The sequence below is a fragment of the Danio rerio genome, chromosome 9 (genome assembly GCF_052040795.2).
Source record: "Danio rerio strain M-AB ecotype USA chromosome 9, GRCz13ab, whole genome shotgun sequence".
NCBI lineage: Eukaryota > Metazoa > Chordata > Actinopteri > Cypriniformes > Danionidae > Danio > Danio rerio.
In genome coordinates, this window is record NC_141029.1 from 40,051,580 (window position 1) to 40,077,391 (window position 25,812).

The 25,812-nt window shown below is 35.8% G+C and overlaps 1 protein-coding gene and 1 long non-coding RNA gene across 52 annotated transcripts in view; one reads left to right on the forward strand and one right to left on the reverse strand.

Moving 5' to 3' along the window:
- The window catches only part of clasp1a (cytoplasmic linker associated protein 1a), a 127,975-nt gene that overhangs the window by 41,568 nt on the left and 60,595 nt on the right, over nucleotides 1-25,812 (forward strand). For all 51 annotated transcript variants that reach the window (XM_087266725.1, XM_087266723.1, XM_087266733.1 and 48 more), the window contains 6 exons: nucleotides 18-96; nucleotides 1,983-2,086; nucleotides 2,475-2,566; nucleotides 2,821-2,896; nucleotides 4,122-4,219; nucleotides 13,661-13,731. In XM_087266725.1, the coding sequence (XP_087122851.1) occupies nucleotides 18-96; nucleotides 1,983-2,086; nucleotides 2,475-2,566; nucleotides 2,821-2,896; nucleotides 4,122-4,219; nucleotides 13,661-13,731 (520 nt within the window). The remainder of the gene's footprint in view (nucleotides 1-17; nucleotides 97-1,982; nucleotides 2,087-2,474; nucleotides 2,567-2,820; nucleotides 2,897-4,121; nucleotides 4,220-13,660; nucleotides 13,732-25,812) is intronic.
- Nucleotides 13,731-18,722, reverse strand: LOC141376178 (uncharacterized). The gene is made up of 3 exons (XR_015499747.1): nucleotides 16,870-18,722; nucleotides 15,115-16,693; nucleotides 13,731-15,014 (listed from the first exon to the last, which is right to left on the reverse strand). It is a non-coding gene; the product is annotated as an uncharacterized LOC141376178 (long non-coding RNA).

Below are 25,812 nucleotides of genomic sequence, written 5' to 3' on the forward strand. Positions count from 1 at the left end.
TTTTATTTCTTTTTCAGTTGGCGTTGTTGGGAATGGACCTTCTATCTGCCTTAGTGACCAGATTACAGGACCGATTTCGGCCCCAAGTTGGTACAGGTGGGAACACAAATATTTCATTTGAAAAAAACTATGTGAAATCTACTAACAAAATTTTAAAAGCTCACTGAATGACACTTTGTTTTCATACTGTCTGCATTTTTATAAAAAGTAAGAATTATTTTATGTAAGAGGGTCTGAAGGAAGAGAAAAAAATCCTTCAGAATGTTTTAGTACTCAGACTGTCAGGATGCACTAAAACCCTCTGAGAAATTGCTTCCTAATCGTTATCTGCTTTAAAGCGTTGATGTTACAGTCATCTAACGTTAGATTTGTAACAGAATGGCTGCGTTCATTATTAAATGTGTTAATACACATTTTGAAGTTTCACATTAAAGAGGAGTATTAGAAATGCCCAAATTTTAATAAAAATCCCTTAATTCATAAAGTATTTACATTCTCTTGATGTAACAAACATTACAACCACGTAACTAATCAGCTCTCTTCATTATACTTGCTTTAATAATAATAATCTTTACATTTATGTAGCGCTATTCTAGGTACTCAAAGCGCTTTACACAATGGGGGGGAATCTCCTCATCCACCACCAATGTGCAGCATCCACCTGGATGACGCGACGGCAGCCATTTTGCGCCAGACCGCACACCACACACCAGCTGATTGGTGGAGAGGAGACAGAGTGATGATATGCCAATCATGATATGGGGAGGGTTAGGAGGCCATGATGAACAGAGGCCAGTGGGCAGATTTGGCCAGGATGCCGGGGTTAAACCGTACTCTTTTTCGAAGGACATCCTTGGATTTTTAACGACCACAGAGAGTCGGGACCTCGGTTTAACGTCTCATTCGAAAGACTGTGTTTACTCCTGTTTATTAGGTAACTAATATTACAGTCAGCCGCTCTAAAAGCCTGTTCCCGCCAAGCATGATACCTAGAAAGATAAAAAATAGGATAGTTTACACCACAACTACAACGATAAAAATATAGAAGAACGGTCGACACTGAAAAACGCTTAAACCAGCCTAAGCTGGTTGACAGGTTTTAGCTGGTCAACCAGGCTGGTTTTACAGCTGGTCAAGCTGGTTTTAGCTAGTCATTTTCTAGCCTGACCAGCTAAGACCAGGCTGGAAATGGCTGAAAACCAGCGTGGAAGTGGCCAAAACCAATGTAAAACCAGCCTGGTTGATCAGCTAAAACCAGCCTAGGCTGGTTTAAGCTGGGGTGTTTTTCAGTAGGGCCATTGGGGTCCTTTTCAGAACTATTTTTCCTAGCTGATGAACGATAAAACACTGACAGCAAGTCAGAATCATCTAAAATTTCAAAGACTCACAATTTAAGATACAGATGACACTGTCGAGAAGCACACTTGATGTTAAACCTTTATTAAAAAGATTATTTAAAGATAATGACTATTGTGAAAACAGTTTGTTATACCATGAAAAATATTGAAAATAAAAGAATACATGGAAGTCATGCTGGCACATTTAAGTATAAAATTAAAAGTCGCACATCCACACCAAAGCCACATGGCACTCCGTTGTTCACAACGACCTGAATTCGATTCCTGCCTATGCCGATCCTTTTCCTCTTTCTGCTGTCTTTGCTTTCCTGTCTATATTCTGTACTGTCCTGTCAATTAAAGGTGGAAACTCCTAAAAAATAAATAAATAAATAAAAAATAATAGTAGTGCAGGAATCCACTGCTAGTTTCAGCGTCTTTGTGTTGGCTTGTTTGAAAATGAACCGACTATTTCCTTCATGTGAAGTTGGAAACCTGGCTTTTAAAATTGCCTGAAACGTAAAATTAAAGTCTGTAAACCTCCAGTTATTTAAAGCTTCCCTAAAATAAACTATTGAACCAATTAATTATGAACCTATTTCTTTTGCACTACCCCGTCTAATCCTTAATTCTCTCCATTTCCAGTTTTACCTAGCTTAATAGATCGGTTGGGCGATGCCAAAGATCAAGTCAGAGACCAAGATCAAATCCTGCTGCTGAAGATTATGGAGCAGTCAGCTACACCTCAGGTACTTTGTGCTGATATTTTTCTCAATTTAGACTAAATATTAACTTATTTACTTTTACTCTTAACCTAACTCTGCTATATCTTCATGAATACGGTGGAACATTGTTGAAAGCATACCTGCTATATATGTATAGTTTATACTATTATATATTTTATATATATTATATATTTTTTTCAATATCGCATCAACCTAAACAATAGTTGCGATGTAATATTTAAATATCCAGCTCCACACTCTTGCAAAATGCCTTCTTAAACGTGAATTTCATTTTGTTAATGAATTAAACCCTTCGCTCTGTGAAAAGGCTGACGGGAGGTCTCTTAATAAGATTAGATGGCATATAATTGTATTAGAGTGATAGTATTACATTCAGATTGTCTTTTTACAGTACATATGGGACAGAATGCTGGGGGGTTTCAAGCACAAAAACAACCGAACCAGAGAGGGAGTCTGTCTCTGTCTCATCTCAACACTCAACACGTAAGTTCTATGCTGTTCTCATCTCGGTTTAGCTTTCAGTTTCTCTTATTGGAAACAATTACTTTGACATTTATGTTTACAGTTTCTCATGTTGGGTTTTTCGCTGCTGAGTAGAAAAATGAAGTTGTTAAATTGAAAATGAAGCAGCACACTCTTGTAGGATAAGCCATTAAAGCTGGACTTGGCAAAGATTTCAAAACCCCCCATGATGCACTAATGCTACCCTCCATATCACCATTGCTTCTGTTTTTCAGATATGGTGCCCAAGGCTTAACTCTCAGCAAAATTGTACCACATATATGTAATCTACTTGGAGACCCCACAAGTCAGGTATGAACATTAGCTGTAATGCAAGACATTTAAAGATTAGCCCCTGATCTTCATGACTTGGCTTTTTTTATAGAACAATAGATGCGGCTAGTAACATTTTAATGAAGTTATAGTGACCTCTGGTGGTGGTTTTGAGTTGCTAGAAAACAACTGATGTACATTTATGTTGATTAAATAAGTAATTTCCTGAGCAAAAAATTATGACTGTTAATTTGACAACAATTTCATTGTAAAACATAAGATTTAGCAGAAGAATTATGTCAGTAGAAATATTTAGAACAAGAATGACTTGATCACATATTAAAAGACAAAAAAATAAATAAAGATTAATTGTAATTTAAAGTGTTTTTCTATTCAGCTATTCTTCAGTCTGCTTGGTTTTACATGTTAATATGTTTTTATAATTTAATATGTAATAAGATTTATTTTGATAACTTTTTTATGCATTCATTTAGTACTGGTATTGATTAAAAAATTAAATAAAATTTTTTAGATAGATAGATAGATAGATAGATAGGGGGAGGGTGTGTGTTTGTGTGTGTGTATATTTATATATATATATATATATATATATATATATATATATATATATATATATATATATATATATATATATATATATATGTATATGTACAGTTAAAGTCAGAATTATTAGCCCCCCTGTTTCTCTAATAACTGATATATTTTAACTTTGCCATGATTACAGTAAATAATATTTTACTAGATATTTTTTAAGACACTTCTATATAGCTTAAAGTGACATTTAAAGGCTTGACTAGGTTAATTAGGGTAATTAGGCAGTTTAGGGTAATTAGGCAAGTTATTGTATAATGATGGTTTGTTCTGTAGACTATTGAAAACAAATATAGTTTAAAGAGGCTAATAATTTTGACTGCTGCTTTTATTCTAGCCAAAACAAATAAGACTTTCTTCAGAAGAAAAAATATTATCAGACATACTGTGAAATTTTATATATATATATATATATATATATATATATATATATATTTTTTTTTTTTCACATTATTATGTGTTCTAATATATATATTCTACAATATATAATACACAATATTATATATTCTAAATGGAAATGTAACATTAATTTTATTTTAGAAAATGGTTTTCACTGAAATTATTAAAAAAATTAAAGTGGACCCTTTCAATATGGACTCTAATATAATAATTTTCAAGACAAGTTCAATTGTTGTCCATTTAATCTGCCCAGGTTCGAGATGCGGCCATGAACTGCCTTGTGGAAATATACAGACATGTTGGAGAAAAAGTTCGGATTGACCTTAGCAAAAAAGGACTGCCGCAATCAAGGTAAATCTTTTTTTTTTTGGATCCCTAATAAGAGAGTACGTTTACATGAACACTAATAATCTGATTTTAATATAATTAAGACAATACTCTTATTAAGAGTCTAACATGTAAACAGCAGTTCTTGATTAATTGAATCTGATTAAGGTCATAATCGAACTAAACAGAAATCAGGCCAAGACATGTGGAGTCTGCTGACTTTAGTTGCATTATTAAAGTGCAGTACAGGCATGTAAACGCCTTAATCAAACTATTTCCATCGTGTAGGACTTTTTGCTGCGTTTTGCAACAGGATATTTCATACACACAATGCTGTTTGACACTATTCTCTGCACCTACGCAGTCAGTGAAGGACCACAGACACATGCACTGCGAAATGTGGAGTTTTTTTCTCCATACGGCATGCTGTATCCAATTCCATTAAAACAACACTCTTCCAGCAGTTTATACTCTCATCCAATAACTCGTTTGTCACGGGGGTATGCATGAAGTGTTCCTGAATGAAAGTAAAAGTGCCAAACTGGAGTTATGAAATTAAAATTTTTAATTAAAAATGAAACACCTGAAAATACATAAACTTAGGAGGAAAATGTGAATAGCGTAATGAACCAAATACATTTTGTGCTATAACATGTAAAACTGGATCATGAACGAAGTATCCAAAAAGCAACTCATGTAAACACCTTAATCATATTATTGTTTTATTCAATAATACAAAGAAAACTAATCAAGTTAGATTAGAAATTAAATTGTACAATAAAATATGTGTGCTGGTATGTATTGAACACATAAAAATAGAGATGTAAAAAAGGGCATGGAAATCCCAGACAGCAACTGAAATCTCTCAGTAGTTAGAAGTTAGTTAAAATCTCTCAGAAGGGCCCTGCCCTTCATCAGTGTAAATAAATGTCAGGTGCTTCAGTCCAACATCTACATAACCCGGATGATGAAGATGAAACCAGGGTGGACATTTCAACAAGACAATGATCCTGAACACAGCAAAGGAAACTCTCAACTGCCATTACACACAACTGATTTTTTAGATTTGTAAGCTTATCATTGAGTCTAGTTATTTACTTATGTAAATGTGTGCTAATATATATTTATTCAAATGGATTTACATTTTAAAACCTAAAAGTTTATAAGTTTGTTTTTTTTATCTCCGGTTTTAAATTTTTAGTTGTGATACTCCTAAAATCATTCCGCATGAATCTGCTGATTTTTTTTTACACTTTTTTTTTTTGAGATACTGTGTGGCCCTGCTTATACTACCTTATAAACAACATTTTTGTTAATATAAAACTTGCCTATATTAAGGCAAATAATTTGATCACTGATGTCCACTTAAACATAGTCACAGACACCTCATAAGCTTCTGTGCTCTTCTGTTTTTTCTTTAGAAACATATGTTGCTATCTGTTCATTTACTTCTACCAGGCGTTGATAAATCTAGACAGATGTTCCCCACCATTAGTAAGCGTTTTAAAACAGAATGAAAACATTTATGAACCAGTCTGCAATGCTTCTTTTCACTTAAGGGGCTAAAGTGGCTATTCATACAGGTCATTAGGTCTTAATTTCCCTGCGGACCTTGAATCTGCTTTTTAACTTGAGACTAATTTGCTCTTAGCCTCTACATTTATATGCTCATAGCACACTGCCTTTCAGCTTAAACCTTCTTACAGATAGCATTCCGAACTGTGTGCCACTCACAGATGTTTTGCTTTGTGAATTTTAGCACAAACTGATTGAAGTTGAGGTCACAGCTAGGAGGAAAGCACGTCGGCATTTGCTTGTGGTCTGAATTTGGTTGTAACATCTGTTAGGTGTCCCTCCCCCTTAAAATCTGTGCATGTCTCCAGGGTGCATGCAGGCATCTGTTTCTCTGATCTTCTCAGTGGTTATAGTTTTAAGACTTTGAGGGCAGGCTCAATTGGAACATGCCTGGGGAAAACAGTTTGCTCTGACAGTATGTAGGATTGACACCTAGTGGTTGAACTAGGTATTGCAGTCTAAATTCAAAACATTACCAGGAGAGTGCCTGATGATGCAAGTTACTCAGCTAATGTTTACATTTTTGTAATTCATTCATTTTCTTTTCAGCTAAGTCCATTTACTTATCAGGGGTCGCCACAATGAAATGAACCGTCCATTTTCGTAATATTTGTATTATTTGCTGTTTAAAAACTACATCAGGTGGATTTTATATCTCTGAATGTGTCTCATTTTGGAGGCTGCTACTGTTCTCTGGAATATATTTTGAGGCAGCCTTCCTGACTAAATTGAAATGCAATGTGTTTTCCGTCAAGGCAACTTGGGGTGCTGAAATATATTTGGGTTAACTGACAGTGGGCGTTACACAGATGAAAACAATGACAGATGCAGCGTCCCAATTCGCATACTTCTACTACGTACTTTTTTGTGAAGAAAAAGTACAAACTTTTGAGTGTGTAATGATAAGGTATGCAAGATTTGGGACATACAATTTCCGCATAAATGGGTCATTTTGTTGCTTAGTTACGTCCCCTGTCAATCATCTCGACACATCATCCACATATCTTTCAAATTTAATTACTTACTTTATCGGAGATGCAGCAGCAGGTTAATCTGTCATTCACGAGTCTTTCATTCAGATATCTCCTTGGGTTTTTGGATAATTATGCATTCAGATGTCCAAACATGTCTTTATGTAAGTTTACATTGTTTTTACAACTTTTACAACTGTAATTTAAATATTTTCCAGTTGGCTAGATATTAATTAATAATTTGAGTTCAGATCAGTTTCCTTCATTTTTGTCATTCAAAACAATAGATTGTAATGCACAACGAAATTAGTTTGCATCAGACCCAACAAGAACATAAAAAAACATCTAACACTATTAAAAGCTAACATTATAAATAAGCTTTAATAAATTATAAATATATAATAAATAGTTAAACAAAAAATTACCCAATTAAAAAAAAAATCACAAAGGGGAATAAATTAATACTTAAATAACTATTGCACAGTTTGCTATAGTAGTTGTAATATTAACAATTTGTGCTAGTTTAACTATTTATTGATTTATTTTTACATACTAGCTATCCATAGTATTTAAGATACGGTATTACTCAAAAGTCACGAAACCGCACTGATTTGCTCCTTAGGCTTCATAAATGCCAGCCTGGCGGCATGAGCGTTAGCAGGCTATGGCCAGGGTGGGTTACATGCCTTAAAATGTTATTTGCCCTAGACAGACAATGTTGTTGATACAGTTCCTTGATAGATGTCATTTTGACTCCAACTGACCTTTCAGCTGACTTTATTATCTTCTTAATAGTGTTCTTGTAGTTCACTGCTATTCTCATACCAAAGTTAAATGCCATTAGTGAGAACATTCTCAAAAGCTCCTTTGCAAAATGTTGTGTGGATTGATGGGCTGAGGTGTGCTCTTTTTAACCTTCTCAGAAAATGCAGTCGCTAGTGTGCTTTCTTTGCAAGACAAGTAGTATAGAGACACCAAGTCAAGTAATCAGTAATGTGGACCTCCAGGAATTTTAGCTGCTATGCAGTCTCCACTACGATGCTGTTGATATAAAGGGGAATAAGTGGGGTGTTTTTTCCTGAACTCGATCACCAACTCCTTAGTTTTTTTTAAACATTCAGAACTAAGTTGTTGTCGCTTCATTTTCTCCCTGTAGTTTCTCTCATCATTGTCCTGGACCCACTAATGTGGGTCATTCAGTCAACTTTACCAAAGCCTCGTTGGTTTCCATTAGCCTAGTTATTAGTGCATCAACATATGGCACTGAGGTGCTCACGGTGGCCCGATTTCGATTCCTAACTTAAGATCCTTTTCCGATCTTTCTTCTCTCTCTTTGCTCCCAATTCTTTTCTGTCTCCGCTCTACTATCCTATAAAATAAAGGTTAAAAACCCCTCAAAACATATATTTAAAAAAAAAATCTTTACCAATGCCTCTTGACTTGATGTTTGGTCTCACATGTCCACCGTGTTTGTAGTTTGTTTACTAGAGTTTGTAGTTCTAATGGAATTCATGTCCAACCCATTTTGGGCATTAGCGATTCGAGTGCGGACAGTTCTTCACTTTAAATTTCTACCATCCATCTGGGAACTTTTGGCATACTCTTTTCAACATACTACAGTTTCGGACATATATTCAAATATTATTTAGGTTGTAAAGTATGCAAATTTGGATGCAGCAAGACATTCCAACACACATTTTGAAGTATAACTGACTTTAGCCTTGTTTTTCAGATAAACAAGTGCATTCACTTACCATGTTACCTAAATATCTGCAAACATACTGTCCTATTTTATACGTTAGAAGTGTCAAAAGCTTACACAGCACATTTAAGACACAATGTCAAACCATCAGCTCCTTTGTATAAAGTAATTGTGTATGCAAGTGTAATGCAAATCTGTTATGTTTGTACTAGGCCACCAAATCTCATTAATATAATAGTTTGGGTTATATTAAACTATTTTAAGCTGATGCTTATTCATTTCCGAGAGCGGCACTCATTAGATTTGATTAGATTAGTATAATTTCTGTGCTGCCCTCTTAGTCGGCTTCATGCTCATATGTGCCCAGAATTCTTTGGGTTTAGACTAAAACCATTTACTATAAATGAAAACCACACAATTAAAATGGCCCTTGGAGGGGATCTGTGACAGAATCAGAACCTCATTGGTTTCTCACTAAAGCCCACGATTAGCTGAAATCAAGCGTGTGCAGCATAGTTTTAATATTCCAAATGCTCAATATTCATTTTAAGCATGCTGACAGGCAGTCATTTTTTTTAGCGCTGATATGTATTTTGTGGACTGTCGTGACTGTCTTTGTGAAATTCAAATCTTCTCAGCTTAATATAGAGGCATGCAGTCAGTTTGCATGGATGAAGTGAATAAAGGAAGAAATCTCTTTTGAACACTGTTGCACAGCGGTTTAGCAAGCAACACTTTTTTTACTCCTCTGAAAATGCAGAAAAGCATCTCATTTGCAATTCAAAACCCTGTTGTGAGGCAGTTGGTAAAGCAGAAATGATGGACTTTGCAGGATTAAGTGTTTGCATTTGTCAGTCATTGTAAGCAGGGATGCCTTCATTTAAAATGAAATCCGAACAGCATGATTGTTGGGAAAAGCAGTGTTAAATATTAATATTACAGAGCTTTAATGACTTGTCTAACTTAAAATTTAATGATTTTGCCAGTTAGTCTGAACTTCGAACTTAAACTTAATCACTTTATTTGTAGAGCCAACAATTAACATGGCAAGTGAACATTTTGAATATTCAATGTCACCCAACCTTATTTAGAACCAAAAAATGATTCTTTGCCATGAGTCAGAGAGGTGGCATCCCGTCTACATTTAAGCATGGCAGAATCCCCCCTCACAGGGTGCTGAGAACATGAGGATGAATCGGCTTTGATGCTCAAGGCTCTTGGGATCTGCACAGACAATCTTCCGAGAGGGATTGAAAGGATGAAGGATTCTCAGAGGGTTTTACAGATAGAAAACACCCTCATCTCTGTGAATGTGCGTAGTGGGAGAGGTTTTAGGAAGATGTGCTGCATGGTTCGGTTTCATATGTGCTCCAAAGAGTTTGTTGTCATTTTAGGGTGTTTCCCTCCAAAGTGTTGCTTTATTAAAGAGATTGTATCATATTTTCCCTTGAGATCCATGTAGAGTGTTTATTTCTTCTAATAATAGTATATTTCCAACACTTTGATGCTTACGGTCACCATCAATCCGAAGTTATTCTTCTTAAGCCTGGTTTATACTTGACGTGTTTGCTAGTTCGATTGAGTCCGCGTTTTTTTCAACTTGAGTGAACAGTTTGTGCGGCGCCACATTTGATTTGAGTTGAATATGAATCACTTTAAAAATGATTTTGTCTGAAACAGTTATACCTGTACTGACATCTTTAAGATCCGTGCATGCATGATCATTGAGACAACCAGATGGACAATAAATATTGGCTAGAAATTGCAAAAGCTGTGGGAAAGGGATAAGTTTGTTGAAATCAAAAAGAGAGGCCATGGCAAAAGTGAAGACCCAGTTGGTTTTAATAAACAATTACAGAATAAATTATTTCCACCATTCATAGGTTTTACTCTGATGTAAATATTACAGTTTTGAATTTAAAACTATTTAATAGTTACAAAACTTAAGTGAAGTAACAAATTATTTCTTTGATGAAGGGAAAAGAATATTTGAACCTATTGGTTTACAATTTACTGATGACCTATTTTTCTGGTAGCCTATGTGTGAATTTTAGTGCAGGCTAAGGGCGTACTCACACTATGCTATCCGAACCGTGCTCAGGCCCGTTTCTTGGATCGTTTGAGAAGTGTGAGTGCTCTGAATCGGGCTCAGGCACAGTTCACTTGGCCGGCCATGGCCCGGTTGGAAGAGGTGTGCCAGAGCGCGGTTTACCTGGACTTCGGGGCGATACACTTGTAGTGTGAGTGCAAAATGTGCCTGAGCATAAAACTGAAAGCGAGACATGACCCAGGCCCAACTAATGTGAGTGCTGGCCATCAGGGGGAGACGGGAGGGGGGGCATGCATGCTTTGGCCCGGTTCAAGGTAACTGTACATAGTGTGAGTATGCCCTAAATCTACAAAAACACTATTTTTTGGTAAGTGTACTTTTTTTGGCTTTTATTTTTTGCCATAATAAAAAATATTATTTTAGAGCAACCCATGTTTTGTTGTCATTGATATTTTACTTTAATAGGTAGAACTGTTCGAGATATTAACAAAAGCAAGTGATACATTAAAGTTTGATTTAAAAAATCTTAAATAGTATCAAAAATCTTTATAATCATTAAAATAAAGTATAAAAAAATAATAAAAATAATTTGTTTCAAATCTTGAATGTATTACGCCCCATATCTAGGAGTAAACAACATGGGCAAAATAAACGGAAAAACAAATGTGTTGGGGTGGTGGATTTTCCAAACAAAATACAAAATATGGGATAACACAAAAACAACAAGAAGGTGGGACAAAGTAAAAGACACATGCAATGCGCAATAAAATATAATAAACTTTAGTCGTAACAAATTATATTAATGATATGACTTCGTTCCGGAAACTTTCTACTTCTCTGTTTTTTACGTCTGACTTGTCGTTTTAAAGAATAAAACAATGTCTAAGGTGTCAAGTATAAAAGCCTTGTCCGTTTCGTGAGTTGCGCGCGCAGTCAGTGGAGGTTCTCGACGCAGCAGCAGCTAAAAGTATAAGTCAGCCTTTAGATGAGATCCAAATGTAGAGTGTGGCTTAATTTTGTTCATTAGAAATTAATTGGATCTTTTTTTAACACATCATTAGAAAAAAGAAAAGATGACATTGCAAGTGGAGGGGCAGTTATTTAAAGTAAACTCATCTTTGTTTCTATATCCGCTTGAATAATGCAATTATGTTCATAACTTTAGAGAGATAAAAGGCAAAGAAGTCACATTGTTCACACCAGGTGGTTAAATGTCTCTTTTGTCCATTTTACAACACATTCACACCTGTACTTAGTGTTGTCCACTTGTGTTTAGATTAAGTGCATCTTAATGCCAGGTGTGAACAGGGCTCAGTGATGTTTCAGTTCAGTATGTATGTCAATGTTGTGGAATTTGAATCTCTTCTGACCCCCAAAAAGCAAGCCTAAAGCGACAGTGCTAAGGATTTGTCCCTTCACTGGTCTTTGTTGAGGATCAGTCCTGTGGGCTCATCTCAACGATGTCCTTTCTGACTGTGTAGGGCTGTGTTGTGGTTGTCCTCAGTGCACCTCAGTAATTTAGCTGCATATGGACCGGATCCAAATGAATGCTAACCATTGCATAAGGGAGAGAGACACACACTAACACAAGCAGCAATGCCATTCTTCTAGCAAAAGAAAAAAAAAATCACATTGCATTTTTTTGCATTTTTATTTTGCATTCATAAGAATATTTTGACTTTAGCATTGTTTTTCAGATAAACAAGTGTATTCCCTTAGAGTCTGTCTTAAATATCTGCAAACATATGGACCATTGCCCTAATGCAGCCTAACAGGGATTTGTATTTGAACAATTTGTTTGTATGTTATGGATTTGCTAGTGAAAAGAGGGGTCTTTAATAGATTTAAACTTGCGTAACGAGTTAAACTAATGTAAACAGACACAGATTATTAGGGCATGTATAAATCATGTATAATAAACACCGCAATATTCCAGTTTAAAGAAATATTGGTAACACTTTATTTTAGGTCACAATTCACTGTATTAACAAACCATTAACTAACACTACTAACTTAATAAACTACCAATTAGCTGTTTATTAATAGCTAGTTAGGTAGAAGTTGGGTTTAGGTTTTTAGTAGGATTAGAGATGCAGAAAAAGATCATACTTTGACTACTAATGAACAGTTAATATTTTAATAAGGTGTTAATAAGCCAGTAGTCAATAGCATGAATTGTCATGTAAACTAAAGTATTACCCAAATATATAAAAACAATGCCATTATTTAATAGGTGTTTAATTCCATAAGTGACTAGTGTAGGGGATATAAAAAAAAAAGTCTACATTACAAATTAAGCCATGCGAAAAGACTCATGGAATAGAAAGTTGTCAATCAGTTGTAGAGTTTCAAAAGCAATAATTCTGTGTGGCCCTTTAAAATGGAACAATTTAGGGCTGCTATACTAAAGGGAAGTTCCCAACATTGTTTTAAAGTGTTCAAACTTTGGAGCAACATTTGAAACGACCCTTCACGATGGCAGTCATGATTGCTCCCACTCTCAAGTGCATTTTCTAGGTAGAATCATCTCAACTCGGATGCATGGATGACCTCTGTTTTGAATGGCTACCCTCTACATATGCAACACACTTCTGGATCTGCTGGTTTGCTGTGAGGCCAAATGTAGTTGGTGTAAAGCCTGCATGACACTGATAGGATCACAAAATCACCCATGCTGAAATGTTGAAACATCAAATGTTACATCATGGCCAGTCTCGCCCAACCAGACTTCTTGCTAAAAGCAAAACGTCTGGATCTCATTGTAGCTTGTTCTGGCCATGAACTGCCCTTTTAGGCTGTCTGACCAACATGTGAAGCCACCAGCTACTTTTATTCTCCGTTGTGTCCATATTTTTGGAGTTTACATCATCATGTCATTATTTCCTTAGCTAACTGTCCAAGTATTTCCAAAGTACTAGTGTAGTATAGTTGAGAGGTTTCACCAGACTGAAAGGAGTGACTGAATGAAAGGTATTTCCATTTCATAGACATTAACCCTGCTTGCTGAGAGAGTTTCCTGTTAGATTTGCAACAGCTGTTTCTAAGGATTGTGTTTTGTACACAGGCTCATGTTGGAAAAATTATATTTACAGGAGTTACTGTTCTGAAGGACTAGTCATTGTTTTTCTTTGACTGACTAATCTTTAGCTACTTTTGTTTTTTTGCAGGTTGAATGTAATTTTCAGCAGATTTGATGAAGTCCAAAGATCTGGGAACATGATCCTCTCCTCAGGTTCAGGTAAGAGCTATGTTTATAATGAAATTCCAAAAATTTAGTTTCTCAAGCTTGCTTTTTAATTATTATCCTCACACAAAACATGATGTTTGATGTTTGTTTAAACTGCTTATTTAAAATGAGTTGAAACAACACACGTCTTGTTTTTTGGGGGGAGCAGTGAGGGGGAACTTAATTGTTTTATCTTCATTCCACTTAAACTAATACGTTAACTTAATTCATTCATGTTGTTCCAACATGAATCGATTATGTGGAACCCAGCATTTTTTACAGTGCTGTATTTTTTTTATTTTTGTTTACCCTGACTTTGTTCAATAAGTTATTTCTAATCCTCATGTCATTTCTAATTGGATCAAAAGTTTTCTTTTTTTAATCTATAAACAGTTTTTTTTTTAAATTTATTATTTTTTTTTTATAAGAAATGAACTACGGCTGCACGATATTCGGAAAAATTAAAGTTGCGATTATTTTGTATTTCTGTGGTTTTTATTTTTTACAATATCTATACAATTTCACCAGGTGACTCAAATAGCTCTATATATGGGAATAATTTATACAGTTTAGATTGGGATAATTCTGTAGGGGAGTGAATGATGCATGAAATGTGATAAACAAATTACAAGCACAGATAAACAAATATAAAAACTATACAGGGCTTTATGGTTTTCTGGATAGTCTTAATTGTTTTCATCTGCAGAAATTGGAAAAAACTAATATAAAATAAAACTACAGCAAAAGTTTTTGTTGTTTAAATAGTTTAATGAAATATTTTTTTTATTGAAGTTACAAATGGTAAAATTTTATGTGCCTGAATGCTTTAAAGGGCCATGAAAACCCCTCTCTTTTGGTTCAGGTCCACCTCAGAATTCGTAAAAAAATCCATCATAATGTGCGTGGAGAGCGGCGACGAGAGGGAGGAGTGGGCATGGCCGGCAGAGCGGGAAAAGAAAGAGGGGAATAAACACCTTGTCAGTTGACTCACAAAATAAGGCGCAAACCGTGGGGAGACCCAAGATTTTATAGTTTACAAAGTTAAAATGCAGAAGAAATAAACAGGAATTTAATGCCCTGCTACATTTGTTATTCGTAATTTCATATACACATTTGTTTTATCATTAGATAAATATGTAAACACTATAAATGAGGAGGACTCCTGAATCCCAATTCAATTAAAAAAATGCTTGCTACAAATCAACAACTTTGCTGTATCAGCCCTGACAGCATCGCAGGGAAACACATGCAAAAAACCTTGTGAATCATGTAAACAAACACATAACATTACGACCCTTTATGAACGGCTAAATACTGCTTGCCATGCGTGGACACGATCTCACCCAGTCATTGGGTCTCACAGCTTGGCAGGTCTGCCTTGCCTTCGGAAAGCACATGCTCTCATGAATAATTAAGAAGCAGGGTCTTCTCATAGGATAAGAAAACTCAGCTATGAATATTAATGAGAAACCAACGCATCATCACTTCACTAGCAGATTCACGATATGTCACTAGTTTTGATCCCGCCCCAAAAATAATTTTAAATCCAGAAGATGTAATTAGGGAACAAAAGCTCAGAATTATCCAGTTTTCCCCACAACTAAAGCTGACAGGTGCTAACATCGTCTTAACTGATGCTTAACACACACAAGTCAGTTCTAATTTTTATTAAAAAAACGTGGGTGTCTTGAACCTTTAAACTCTCTTAGGGGTTAAAAATGTGCAAATGATAAACTTTTACTCTATTATGGTTAAAATCTGCAGTAACTCCACAAATCTCATGTATTTGGAATTGTTTGGCTATATAATGCTGATAAAATATACATATAATCCTAAACTATATAAATCAACATAGGAGATCCTGCGATGTGACTACTGCAGATGTGCACATTGCAATATCGTTGCTGAAACGATATATTGTGCAGCCCTATCATTACCATTTCTCCATCCTAAATGCTTTTTCTTTAATTGAGCTCATCTCTGCATTTTGGAAAGGATACATGTCATATTACTTTAATACATATCAACGTGCCTTATAATGCAGTCTACATTTATAATTCTAACATTTCATCACTTCTCACACCCCTTAAGGTATTTTTGTTTCTTATTAATATTTGTATTTGTAGCATCGCAACAAAAAATTTCAGTATGATGAGTGTAATACTTGCATAAACTATATGAGATGCTTTGTACTATACCTTTGGAAGAATGTATTTGCTATTTAATTGACAATATTGATTTGATCAGATGCACTAGATGACGGCACAAAAGGCTTTTTTCATCATGCTTAATGAAGAAGACTGTTGCAGGTCTAAAAGTATTAGAGGGTGGTATGAAACATGTTTGTTTTCAAGACAGAACGAGGAGGTCTAGGTCCCTTTCTCCTTCCCCTCCTCCCCCTGTCTCCCCTGCGGCCCGTGGCACATTATACTACAGGATTTGTACTCGTTTTGCATTTCAGTGGGTGGTTGAAAACAGCATCTGGGGTATAAGGATATTTTTGTGGTTTCACTGAAATGTCTGTTTATTGGGTTGATCATTTCCATAGGTTTTAGTTTTCTTTGCAGAACTATAAATCTGTCCGTAAAACCAGAGAAAATGTGAATCTGTCCTCATTTTAAGGATAAGGGTTGACTTTAAAATTACATCTGTAAGGGAGAAAGAAAGAGAGCAATACTCTTTATGTTGTGTGCTGCAGTGCTTTGAGAAATGTCTGATTCAAAGGGACTCGCTTTGTCACCTTTAAGAGTTTTGATCTATTTAATGTCACACTGATTCTGAAATTGAAAAGCTTTGATGTATTCTTGGTTCACGTTGCTGCATATTAAGGATTTGAGGTGTGAGAGTTTTACTAATGAAGACTCGTTGTTCATGCATGCTTTCGGCATGGAGACTGATTTGGATACACTGTGGTGAAGCTTTAATCAGAGATGTACATGTAATGCTTTCTGTTTTGGTTACTGTTTTTTTTTCTCTGAAAATTGGTGGATCTTTCAATTTTCCTGCATCATACTGGAGCATATTGCATATGTAATAACCAGGGCCAGACAGAATCTGCGGACGTTTTTTGCTATTTCTGCGGAGAGTTTTGGTAAAAATCTGCGGATTTTTGTGGAATTATTTTAGGAGTATCCAGCGGAGTATCATAACTAAAACCTTAATATATGAAATAAAAAGTAATAAACTACTGAATAAAAACTGAATTAATTCAGATTTACACATTTACTCAAGTAAATAAACAGAATTAATGATGGGCTAAAAATCTGCAGAAATCTGCGGAATTCTGTGGAAAATCTGCGGAATTCTGCGCGCGCAGATTCCGTGTGGGCCTAGTAATAACCACATTTTGTTTCCGATTTGAAAATCAGTGCACTATTTGTGACAGTATATTTAATAAATACTGTCTTCAGACTACTATTAGTTACCTAATGATCTCCTAAATGTACAACTTTTGTCATTTATATTTCTGTAGCGCATATTCTAGAAGATCTTAACGCTTTAAAACTCAGTTCATGACCTTGTATTGTCCAATTAGGTTAATCTAAGTACATACATGTATTCAAAAGCTTTTTGTGCATTGATGCAGCATAATAAAGTAATGAAGCTGATGGCTTCCTGGCCATTGGGACGAACTAGACGGAGAACCTACAAACTGTTAAATGCTTAAATATTTTTTTCCCCCCTTCAATTTGTCAATTAGTGAAGTATTTTTTTTTTCCTCTCCACTGTCGCCACTAAACATGCCATTTTCTTGAGTGAAATTTAAACCACACTAAACTGAACTTCAACTCTAAAATCTGGACTAACTATGTAAAGCTGCTTTGAAATAATCTATATTGTGAAAAGCGCTATAGAAATAAACCTGAATTGAATTGAATAATTAAATAAATATAAAGCAAACAGGCGGCAACAGCCCCTCATGGTGACTACTGCCAAACTGAAAACAAAACAAACAGAATGGCTGCATCTGAAAACGCCTACCACTTGATTAGGTACTACATTTGAATTTCAATTTTTACTACATGACCATTAGAAAAGTACATACTATGAATGCGAGTAGTTTGAATGGAACTCGGACATACTACATCCACCATTTGTCATGATCACGTGACTTACCAACCTCAGTTGTGTCTTTTTACTCCCATTCATAAATTATCTCCTGTTGCATCATGGGATAGCATACAGTCCATTAAATGCACACTTCAGAATCTTCAGAAGTTCATCTGGGTACTTCTTGAAATACTGTTTTTTGAACACTATGAATTCAGACATACTAGTCGACTCAAATACTGTTTTTGGCATACTATATAGTATGGAAGAATTCGATTTCGGAAGCCCAGACCTAGGATTTGGTGTACCAGCTGTTCGTAAGTTCTTTTTCAAACTGGAATGTAAAGTTCCACTTTGGTTGCACCACATGTACTTAGGGCAAAGTGTAGTTAGTAGATTGTAAGTTCTCCGTAAAGTCATGCGTAGTTGCGTTAAATGAAGTATTATCCAATAAAAAGCATTTAAATTGTTAACTGCTTTAAAACTCTGCAACTTATACATCTATAAGTGTCATATAAAAATGAAATGACATTGCATTTTTATAGTACATTAAATTAGTCAGTCACTAATAACAGGCTACGCACACATCTGCTTCCCGAGCCATGAATACACAGAGTTATCAAAACTTTTTAATATCCTACATCATCAAAGAGATAAATACCAAAAGGAAAAACTCAGTCATAAAGAAATTCTCATTTTTTAATTGATAGATACAATTGACAGGAACAATCCTTGATATAAAATTAAACTCTTCTTTCACAGACCGGAATAATGCGAGATATGGGAGGAAAATGAGACTTAGAGTAGAGGGAGATCATTCTTCATTATGATCACAAGCTCCTCGATGTAAACTAATCTCGCTGTTGTCTCTTTTCTACCGTTATACATGGGGCGAGGCTGCCGTTAATATTTAGTTAGACTGTAGCGTTAAGTTTAAACTAAGTTCATTGGTGAAACAAAGAATATTAATTAATGTGTAAGTTGTAACTTAGTGTTCTTTTAAGTCCCTACTAGGTTACGTTTCAACTTACACACTGCTGGTGTAACCAGACCCTGCTCCAGCTGCAACCCATCACTGGGAAACATCCACACAATCTGATTCACACAAATACACTACGGACAATTAAGCTTACCCAATTCACCTGGACCGCATGTCTTTGGACTTGTGGGGGAAATCGGAGCACCTAGAGAAAACTGACCCAGCCAAGGCTTGATCCAGCAACCTTTTTGCTGTGAGGTGACAGCGATATCCACTGCTCTACCACGCCGCTTATTGTTATTTTTCATTTATTATTACTATTCAAATAATTGATTCTTAAAATCTAACAAACAGAAACTAATTATGTTTAAGTAAATAATCAAATGTCCCTGAAATTTTAAACACCCTAATTTTCTTCTGGATACAGCTTTTTTGGTGCTTATCTGTATAAATATTAATAGCATTATGTAATACGAAATAACTTTCAATTGCACCGCTAATGTGTTATATCTTTTGGGTGAAGGCCAGAATATCTAGAGTGTCTTTCCTGTGCACCGATTCTAGTTGGTGCAAAGAAAATGTTTCACGTCGAACAAGCAGGATCAAAACTGAAGCAAGGACAAGCAAACAGCCCTGCATTCAGTCTTACAGAGGAAATGCTTCCTAAGTCCTTTATTTCAAATAGTTGGGTGGCTTTTGTCTTTGGTGAAGTCACAAGACCACAGCAGCAGGAAGGGAAAGGGAGGGAGAGGCGGAGAGCTGAGAGAGAGGCACTGTAAAAAAAAAAAGCTACAGCTTTGTTATATTTGCGGTCTCTGTGTGAATTGAAGAGACGCTTGCTCTATGACAACCGGAGAAGGTAAGGACTGGAATGGAATGGCGGCGTTAATGTCAGGGACAAATAAAAGCAGCCTTAAACCTCCAGCTGCTGTTCTGCCAAGGGGACGGCATGTTTGTTTGTGTTTTCATGTTTACAGATGATAGCGCTTCTGAGATTTAAAAATTCCTGTGCTTTGGCTGTTTTTACTGTCTCTTTGGCTAGATTTCGCATTTTTTACACAGAGAGGCAGTGTATGCATTGATATCACATTGTCATGGATTCAGATGTGCACAATTTAGACTTAAGGTATTTAAAGAATGCTCAAGACATCTTGTTCCTAAATTAGTTTAGTCTTATTGATTTCTGCAGCCTGTTACAATTTGTCTCTGTTTTTGATGCATCGTATTCAGTCCAGTCCACTTAAAAACGTGATTTTGCTCATGTTGACTGATCAAATCATTTACAAGTGGTTGTTCTAATTATGTTGGCATCAAATCGATGCCTGTAGCTGCCTTGTGTCTTCTGATTAATATATGTCTCACAGCATGAATGTCGCACTTGTACCTACAAAAATAGCCCAAATGGCTGTTTGCTTGTGGTTAACATTATAATTCCCTCTTTGTGGCTTTAGCCAAAAGAGTAAAACCATTGCAAAAAAAGAAAGATGGTTCGTTACGCTAATTTGAACACAATTTAACTACAGAATCATTTATAGCAAGAAACTGATTTCATATGTACTTCAAATAAAGTGCTCAGCAGGTTGTTTTGAAGCCGAATCCACACACAGCGTTTTCTTGGCTTGCTTTAATACCAACTGATAGCATGTTTCCTTTCGCCTGTGAATCCATAGTGATGCAACAGAACAAGGATTCGCATGGCATAATCCTTCATTCGTTCACCTTTAGCAAAGTGCCCTGCTCTGACTATTTATGGTCACTTTATTGCCATTGTCCATAAATTCTTAACATAGTGGTGCCCTGAACAGGTGTATGATACAAACGTGTCTCAGTGTAGCGGTGCTTTCTTGGACAACCTTTTTATATAATACTGATCAGAAACCTGTAGATGATTGATCAATGGTTTAAGATCACTGTATATGCTTTTATGCATAATACGATTGATATTGACCGCAGTTTGAGAGTGAGATTAATGGATCAGGGCATTTGTATTTGTATTTGTGTGTGTGTGTGTGCGAGTTCATGTCCTACAGCACTGTTATGTAAACATGTCACTAGGGCTCTGAGCTTTTCATGCCGATGTACTCAAAGTCATCCCAACATGTTATGCTGTGTCATCGTCTCCGTCCAATCAGCAGCTAAAAAAAAGTTTTCACTTCGTACAGTGAAGGAGAATGGATTGCTTTTGTTTTGTGTTTTCACAGCTCTGTAAGCACGCCATGTTTTTGCGGTAAACAAATGACATTGTTTAAGGATTAAGACAGTTTATCTTTAGTCTCATGTGAAAAGGTCTGATTTAGATGCAGAGGAAGCACTGTGTTCAAAGCTGGCAGGTCATGCAGAAAAGATTATATCCTCGTTACCCGTTCAAGCCAAAATGACACATTTCTCAAACTCAAAACTTCAGTGGAAGGAGATTAAGGGCCATTCCTGGGGTTTGTCTATTTGAAAGGACATTACTCACTTCTGAGTGTAGCGTGAGTAAATGGTGTTTCCATCTCACCACCGTCCTGCTGAATAAATCAGTATTTTGTGCTTCATTTTAGCTCTGAGGAGAGTTTTTGAGAGTGATTTACTGTTAGTGCCTTTAGAAAATTGATAAGTAAATTGTGCGGATGCATGGTTTCATCTATTAATGGTGCTGTTACATTAAAATAGTGGATATGTTTCCATCAAATGATGCGAATTATGAGCAAAGTTGGTATATTGCAAAAAACATTTGCAAATTAATGCACCGTTTCCATTTAATCAAAGAAAACAAAATCTTCACTTCCTGATAACCTGGTGTCATATATCAAATAAATTTATTTTCTTATATAATGAATTACTTAAGCCTTCAGAAGATGAAACACAATGAACGTGGTGGCTTTTAGACTTATGCAATGCTCTTTGGAAGCTCTAGACAGCTCAACAGTTCTAGCAGGTAATAATAGTGAACCACTTTGATGACGGACTTTTGGCGAGAGGATATCGGCAAATGTGTTTTCATTATGGTTTATTCACATTTTTTATTGAATAAAACATTTTTATGGGCATTTTCAATTAATTATATATTTTTTTGCGATTATTATAATGACTCGTTTCCATTGACTGGTACAGTACGGTTCGGGTCGGTACGGGTCACCTTCATCAGGCTTGCGTTTTCACTACTAAGGGTACCCGTTTGTTGGGTGTGGTGTATGACAAAGTTTTAGTCGCATCGTTCTCGCTCGAGGAAATGTCTACAATAAAGCTGTACAGGTCGCTCACATATCATATGCAAAGCACTTCTTACAAAACAGACGCTTTACACACATAAATACTTGTTTCTAAATGTTTATTAGTAACTTTTCTATGAACAGGATTTGATTATAACTGCAGATCAATGACAACGTGAAATAGCCTACTTTAACGTCTGTAATTATATTAAATAAATACATAAATGCAACGTATATGAATGCATACAGTCCTTACAGTTTCCAATATATGTTACCAACTAAACAAAAAGCTACACACATTTCGTCCTTAATTAGGTTCAAAACAACAAAACCGCTCGTGCTTCAAACTGGCTTGTAAAAAAACTACGAGGCACAGGGTAGATTCTGCTCTACTCCATGGCTAGGTGGCTGTTCATCAAGACGATGACAAGGTTTGTTTGAGCCCGGATCGACCATGGCTCGTTATTATATGTATCTATAATTCCGCTGTAATCTCTCGGCTGTGTGTGTATTTTAAACATGGCGGTTTTTTTGTTTTCATTCTGGCTTGTTGCATAAGCGAATGACGTATCTCTGTAAACTAATAGCGTTCAGCTGCACGTCTAGCTCTGCCTTTTGGTACCATTTCTCTTGTTTGGTACCCTTTCGAAAGGGTGACGAAAAAGTGTTACGGTACGGTTCGGTTCACCTTTTGACAGTGGAAACGGCCATAAAAGTGTACCAAACCGAACCTTACCATAACACTCAGTGGAAACGGGCCATAAAATACGCAAAAAATAGTTGGATGGAAACATGACTTATGTTGTTTACTTACTCATTTCATTGAGAAACCTCAATTACTTATTGTTCATTTTACGGATGTAATATAATGTGTATTTCTATAGCGCATTTATCATGTATGGGCATACACTCAAAGCACTTCACAATCATGAGAGGGGGCTCTCACCACACCACCACCAGTGTGCAGCATCCACTTGGACAACTGTGCCAGTGCCCTTACCACACACCAACTATTTGGATTTTCAATGACCACAGAGAGTCTGGACCTCGGTTTACGTCTCATCCAAAAGACTGTGCCCACTGATAGTATGATGTCCCTTTCACTATACTGGGGCATTAGGACTCGCGCAGACCACAGATTAATCTGATCCATTACACCCTATTAACCAAAACAGTGTTTAGAGGGCTCTTATATGTCATTCTAAGACTCAAATGTACCATAATGGTATACACTGCTTGCTTATACACTATATTTCTCTTTATCACGGTTAATGCTATTTGATTTTTAAGCGCATTAAAAAAAGAATTCATGTTCTTGTTTGAGTCAATGATGACAAAATGTCAAATCAATTCTGTTCTTCAGAAGTTGATTGAATAGAGGCAGATCTGAATGCAAGCTTCCATTTAATTGTAAGAAAGCATAGTAAACAATGTCTGGCATTTCACTCTAGGTTCAAACATTTTTATATCACAACAAATACATCTAAGGCTGTATAATTCACTGTAAGATCAATATGTATTTGGAAGATACTTTTCCATTTTATGCCAATTTTAAACTTTAGTAAGTGTATGTGTGTGTTAGGGCTAAGTTGTCAGAACCAGTTCTGGTAAGTTATGGCTAAGTCTGTCATGTTATTTTATTTGACAAGTTGCCACTTTAATCTCTAAGTGCCTTTCACAATCTTAAAGCTCTATAAAACTGGATAAGTCCATACAGACGAGCTATTTTTGCACTAAGTGAGATGCAGCTATTCAGATGAGAAATAGCTCGCTGTTGGATTGATTTGCACAGCAGTTTTATGTTGCACCATTTAATTTTGTTGGCTGATTTATGCGAGTTAAGGAGCATATTGTTGAGTTGGTGGTGGCCTGCTTCGGTTGGATCTCAAATCAAAGCAAATTGTTGTCATTAAGTGAAATGAAACATCGAACTCGCTGCTCATGCTTTGGCTAAAATTGATACTTTGATATCAAAGGATCGTGAATGATGCCTTTGTGACTGTCTATAGCTCTCTGCCCACATGCTTTCTTATGAAAGATGTCTTTTGAGGGCATGACGGCGCTGTATTTGGGTGTTTTACACACACATACACAAGTTCTGTTGTCCCCACTACCCACCAATGATATTGGGCTGTATTTTTAAGCAGTCAGCATACCTTGCAGCAGACATTCCAGCAGGTTTAATTAGAGCGGACTGCATCTGCGTTTCACCACCCACAGTCATTCTCTCTGAACAACCTATTTCAGGGAAATGCTGAGAAATGGCCCCCAACCTGGTGGATGAATTGTGTATGGTGAAAAGCACATGGTTATTGTAAGCAAAGTATTGTATTGTAAGGTTTGTATTGGAGATGTGGTGATCTCTGCTACGTCACACCACCCATCCCATGCTTGAAATGTCACAGTAATTCTTCATTAGCAAAAAAGGAATAGTGTGTAATATAAAATGTTTTTTTTAATCTAGAATTTTTGTTTATCTAAAACAAGATTACTTTACTAACCCCACTGGCAGCTATTTTTGCTCGTTTTAAAGAAAAACTTAGTTTTGATTGATTTCTTTTGTGATTTCTTCACAAAGCAAGTTTTTGCCTTGTTTCTAGTCTAAATATCAAAAAAAAATCTTAGATCAAGTAAATATATTAAGTAAGAAATGCATTTTTTCCATTGCATTTATTACATTTTTGGTACCTTAAAGCTGTTAGACTCATCAGATAAACAATAGAGGTATTCAAACCCTCTTGTTGTAACAATTATCGCAGTAATCACAAAAATTCTAATTATTATGTGATTTTTATTAGGAGTCTAAAGGCTAGACTCTGAACGGAACACAAATATTAATTCAATTATTTCTTGCCTCATCTTTAGAGACAGTTCACCCAAAAATTATTTATGCATCCTCTGCTTTTTTCAAATTCTTTGAGCTGTTAAACACAAACTTATAAAGGTTTGGAGCCACTTGAATAAATGGCAAGTAAATCATTATCACTTGAGCAGGCATGATTTGTTATGAATGGTTTGTTTGCAGTACACTCTGTAAGCTTGTCAGGATTATTACATAATCGGTGCATTGTGAGGATCTGATTTAATCGTTGTGCACATTAACTCAAACACTTTGCAGTCCAAACAACTAGACACAAAAAAACACTACAAGTTTTGTGACAATTTTCCAATTACGCATAATAGTTTAATGATTTAAAATGTTCATCAGTGATTTAAATAAAGATGTAAGACAAAAAGCTGAATAAATTTTAATTCTAAAATGTATAATATTTCTGTGAAGCTTTATAGAATTATATGGTTTTTATAAATAATCCTAATTCCACTGAATTGAATGAATGAATGCTTAACGATTGAGTCTTTAAGCTGATTTGTTATTCGCTTTTATCTGTAGGACATTTAATTGAACCCAACTGCAGGACAGGCACTAGTGTGCTGAAAGAATCAGGCCACAGATTTATCCTGTAGCTCCTTCCTGTTCAGAAAGATTGGTGTGCCACCCCTTCCTCTCAGACTGCTGGAATGTGTTAACATCCTCTCGTTTTTGACTTCCATAGTCCTTCACAGATTCATCTATGTATGAATTACCTTATAGATGCGTTCTAAACTATAACCTGCTTTAAACCTTTCTCCAAAATGGTTGCCATCACGTTTGAACAAAAATAATGTCCTTAAAGGGATAGTTCAGTTAAAAATGAAAATTTCCTTCTCATCTACTCCCCCTTCCATAAAACCTCACTATTCAGTTTACTAACACCACTGACATTCAGTTCACTTCACTATTTGTGCATAGCAATAATGACTCACTCTGTCTAATCCTCAAGAAAAACCCACAGTTACCTTTTCTGTCAGGATTTCTGTCTGACTTGAGAT